This window comes from Salmo trutta, chromosome 9 (genome assembly GCF_901001165.1).
Source record: "Salmo trutta chromosome 9, fSalTru1.1, whole genome shotgun sequence".
NCBI classification, from domain to species: domain Eukaryota; kingdom Metazoa; phylum Chordata; class Actinopteri; order Salmoniformes; family Salmonidae; genus Salmo; species Salmo trutta.
Genome location: NC_042965.1, coordinates 46,757,949 through 46,762,553, shown reverse-complemented (window position 1 = coordinate 46,762,553; position 4,605 = coordinate 46,757,949). Strand labels below are relative to the sequence as shown.

Here is a 4,605-nt window from a genome sequence, read left to right as displayed (position 1 = left end):
ATAGGGAATAGGGCTCTGGTCTATAGTAGTACCACTATATAGGGAATAGGGCCCTGGTCTATAGTAGTCACTATATAGGGAATAGGGCTGTGGTCTATAGTAGTACCACTATATAGGAAATAGGACTCTGGTCTATAGTAGTACCACTATATAGGGAATAGGGCTCTGGTCTAAAGTAGTCACTATATAGGGAATAGGGCTCTGGTCTATAGTAGTCACTATATAGGGAATAGGGCTCTGGTCTATAGTAGTACCACTATATAGGGAATAGGGCCCTGGTCTATAGTAGTCACTATATAGGGAATAGGGCTGTGGTCTATAGTAGTACCACTATATAGGAAATAGGACTCTGGTCTATAGTAGTACCACTATATAGGGAATAGGGCTCTGGTCTATAGTAGTACCACTATATAGGGAATAGGGCCCTGGTCTATAGTAGTCACTATATAGGGAATAGGGCTCTGGTCTATAGTAGTACCACTATATAGGGAATAGGGCTCTGGTCTATAGTAGTACCACTATATAGGGAATAGGGCTCTGGTCTATAGTAGTACCACTATATAGGGAATAGGGCTCTGGTCTATAGTAGTACCACTATATAGGGAATAGGGCTCTGGTCTATAGTAGTACCACTATATAGGGAATAGGGCTCTGGTCTATAGTAGTACCACTATATAGGGAATAGGGCTCTGGTCTATAGTAGTACCACTATATAGGGAATAGGGCTCTGGTCTATAGTAGTACCACTATATAGGGAATAGGGCTCTGGTCTATAGTAGTGCACTATATATAGGGTTAGGCAAGTCAGTTAAGAACAACTTATTTAAAATGATGGCCTACCCTGGCCAAACCCGGAAGACGTTGGGCCAATTTTACGCCACCCTATGGGACTCCCAATCACAGCCGGATGTGATACAGCGTGGATTCGAACCAGGGACTGTAGTGATACCTCTTGCACTGAGATGCAGTGCCTTAGACCACTGTGCCACTCGGGAGAAGTTACACCAAGAAGTTAATGTCCTTGATCTGAGACGACTCTACAAACTGTAGCTCAGTTGGTAGAGCATGGCGTTTGCAATGCCAGGGTTGTGGGTTCGATTCCCACGGGGGACCAGCACAGAAAAAAAAGAAAAAAAAATTGTATGAAATGTATGTATTCACTACTGTAAGTCGCTCTGGATAAGAGCGTCTGCTAAATGACTAAAATGTACATGTCAAATACGTTTAATATCCTGTTTTCTACTTGCTTGATGTGTAACTCAAAGTTAGGTTTTCAGTGAGTTCAGTTTTTACCATCCTGTTGGACCTGGATGCCAAAACATTTCTGTTTTTAGTAGTACAGTATGGATTCTATTGAACTGCCATTATGCTCCAGTTTATAGTGGAAAAAAATCCAATAATCTACCTTCATTCAGTTTCCCTGGGAATATGAGGGAAAATTGATCAACTTAATTGAATTCGATGTTCACAAATAAAAGCATTGTCATGTTTGTCAGAATTGAACCATTACAGGAAATGAAGTGTACGTAATTTTCAGTTCATTGTGAAGCAACGAATAATTTGAGGACACCTGACCACCCTCCATACCACCCGCCATACCACCCGCCTCACCACCCTCCACACCACCCTCCATACCACCCGCCATACCACCCGCCATACCCCCCGCCATACCACCCTCCATACCACCCGCCTCACCACCCTCCACACCACCCTCCACACCACCCGCCATACCACCCTCCATATCACCCTCCATACCACCCTCCACACCACCCTCCACACCACCCACCACACCACCCTCCATACCACCCTCCACACCACCCTCCATACCACCCTCCACACCACCCTCCATACCACCCACCACACCACCCTCCATACCACCCTCCATACCACCCTCCACACCACCCTCCACACCACCCTCCATACCACCCTCCATACCACCCCCATACCACCCCCCACATCACCCTCCATACCACCCTCCATACCACCCTCCATACCACCCCCCATACCACCCTCCACACCACCCTCCACACCACCCTCCATACCACCCTCCACACCACCCTCCACACCACCCTCCATACCACCCTCCATACCACCCGCCTCACCACCCTCCACACCACCCTCCACACCACCCACCACACCACCCTCCATACCACCCTCCACACCACCCGCCTCACCACCCTCCACACCACCCGCCTCACCACCCTCCACACCACCCTCCATACCACCCTCCACACCACCCTCCATACCACCCTCCACACCACCCTCCACACCACCCTCCACACCACCCTCCATACCACCCTCCATACCACCCTCCATACCACCCGCCTCACCACCCTCCACCCTCCACACCACCCTCCACACCACCCGCCATACCACCCTCCACACCACCCACCACACACCCTCCACACCACCCTCCATACCACCCTCCATACCACCCGCCTCACCACCCTCCACACCACCCTCCACACCACCCTCCACACCACCCTCCATACCACCCTCCATACCACCCTCCACACCACCCGCCATACCACCCTCCACACCACCCACCACACACCCTCCACATCACCCACCACACACCCTCCATACCACCCGCCATACCACCCTCCATACCACCCTCCACACCACCCACCACACCACCCTCCATACCACCCTCCACACCACCCTCCACACCACCCTCCACACCACCCTCCATACCACCCACCATACCACCCTCCACACCACCCACCACACACCCTCCATACCACCCCCCATACCACCCTCCACACCACCCACCACACCACCCTCCATACCACCCTCCACACCACCCTCCACACCACCCGCCATACCACCCGCCATACCACCCGCCTCACCACCCACCACACCACCCTCCATACCACCCTCCATACCACCCTCCACACCACCCTCCATACCACACCCTCCTGCACTTGGAAATCGTCAGATGTTGGTCGATCGTATGACCGATGGATCGCTGGATGTGTGTTCAGTACCCTCTGACCCGTCTTTCTCCGGGTGGACTTTGGCCTATCCAAGAAGATCCAGGTTGGCAGAGAACCTGGACGTTCTGTGGGACTCCGGAGTACGTGGCTCCAGAGATCATCCTGAACAGGGGACGCAACTTTAGTCTGGACATCTGGTCCCTAGACATCCTGGTCTATGAGCTGCTCACAGGCAGCTCAGTGCTGGGAGATGTGTTTGGTTTAGGGAACAGGGGTTAAGGTTAGGAGTTAGGCTCAGTGCTGGGAGATGTGTTTGGGTTAGGGGTTAAGGTTAGGAGTTAGGCTCAGTGCTTGGAGATGTGTTTGGGTTAGGGGTTAAGGTTAGGGGTTAGGGTCAGTGCTTGGAGATGTGTTTGGGTTAGGGGTTAAGGTTAGGGGTTAGGGTCAGTGCTTGGAGATGTGTTTGGGTTAGGGGTTAAGGTTAGGAGTTAGGTTCAGTGCTGGGAGATGTGTTTGGGTTAGGGGTTAAGGTTAGGGGTTAGGCTCAGTGCTGGGAGATGTGTTTGGGTTAGGGGTTAAGGTTAGGGGTTAGGGTCAGTGCTTGGAGATGTGTTTGGGTTAGGGGTTAAGGTTAGGGGTTAGGGTCAGTGTTGGGAGATGTGGGATGTGTTCTCTGTGTTTGCCTTAAAAGGATAGTGCGAGATTTTGGCAATAAAGCGTTAGTGTTGGCGCAATGAATGGAAGTCTACAGGAACGGCTAGCATGCTAGTTGTTCCAGTGGTGGAAAAAGTACACAATTGTCATACTTGAGTAACAGTATAGATTCCTTAATAGAAAATGACTCAAGTAAAAGTGAAAGTCACCCGGTAAAATACTACTTGAGTAAAAGTCTAAAAGTATTTGGTTTTAAATATACTTAAGTATCAAAAGTAAAAGTATAAATTATGTCAAATTCCTTATATTATTTACAGAGAGCCAGGGGCACACTCCAACACTCAGACATAATTTCCAAATTAAGCATGTGTGTTTAGTGAGTCCTCCAGATCAGAGGCAGTAGGGATGACCAGGGATGTTCTCTGTTTAGTGAGTCCTCCAGATCAGAGGCAGTAGGGATGACCAGGGATGTTCTCTGTTTAGTGAGTCCTCCAGATCAGAGGCAGTAGGGATGACCAGGGATGTTCTCTGTTTAGTGAGTCCTCCAGATCAGAGGCAGTAGGGATGACCAGGGATGTTCTCTGTTTAGTGAGTCCTCCAGATCAGAGGCAGTAGGGATGACCAGGGATGTTCTCTGTTTAGTGAGTCCTCCAGATCAGAGGCAGTAGGGATGACCAGGGATGTTCTCTGTTTAGTGAGTCCTCCAGATCAGAGGCAGTAGGGATGACCAGGGATGTTCTCTGTTTAGTGAGTCCTCCAGATCAGAGGCAGTAGGGATGACCAGGGATGTTCTCTGTTTAGTGAGTCCTCCAGATCAGAGGCAGTAGGGATGACCAGGGATGTTCTCTGTTTAGTGAGTCCTCCAGATCAAAGGCAGTAGGGATGACCAGGGATGTTCTCTGTTTAGTGAGTCCTCCAGATCAGAGGCAGTAGGGATGCCCAGGGATGTTCTCTGTTTAGTGAGTCCTCCAGATCAGAGGCAGTAGGGATGACCAGGGATGTTCTCTGTTAGTGA

The 4,605-nt window shown here is 50.3% G+C and overlaps 1 protein-coding gene across 1 annotated transcript; it reads right to left on the bottom strand.

Annotated features, from left to right (window-relative positions):
- Positions 1-1,411: 1,411 nt before the first annotated feature.
- On the bottom strand, positions 1,412-2,907 carry LOC115199684 (glycine-rich cell wall structural protein-like). Its single transcript, XM_029761991.1, has 4 exons — positions 2,707-2,907; positions 1,936-2,532; positions 1,571-1,891; positions 1,412-1,420 (listed from the first exon to the last, which is right to left on the bottom strand). Exons 1-4 carry the CDS (start codon positions 2,905-2,907, stop codon positions 1,412-1,414), a joined length of 1,128 nt encoding a protein of 375 aa, XP_029617851.1.
- Positions 2,908-4,605: the final 1,698 nt, after the last annotated feature.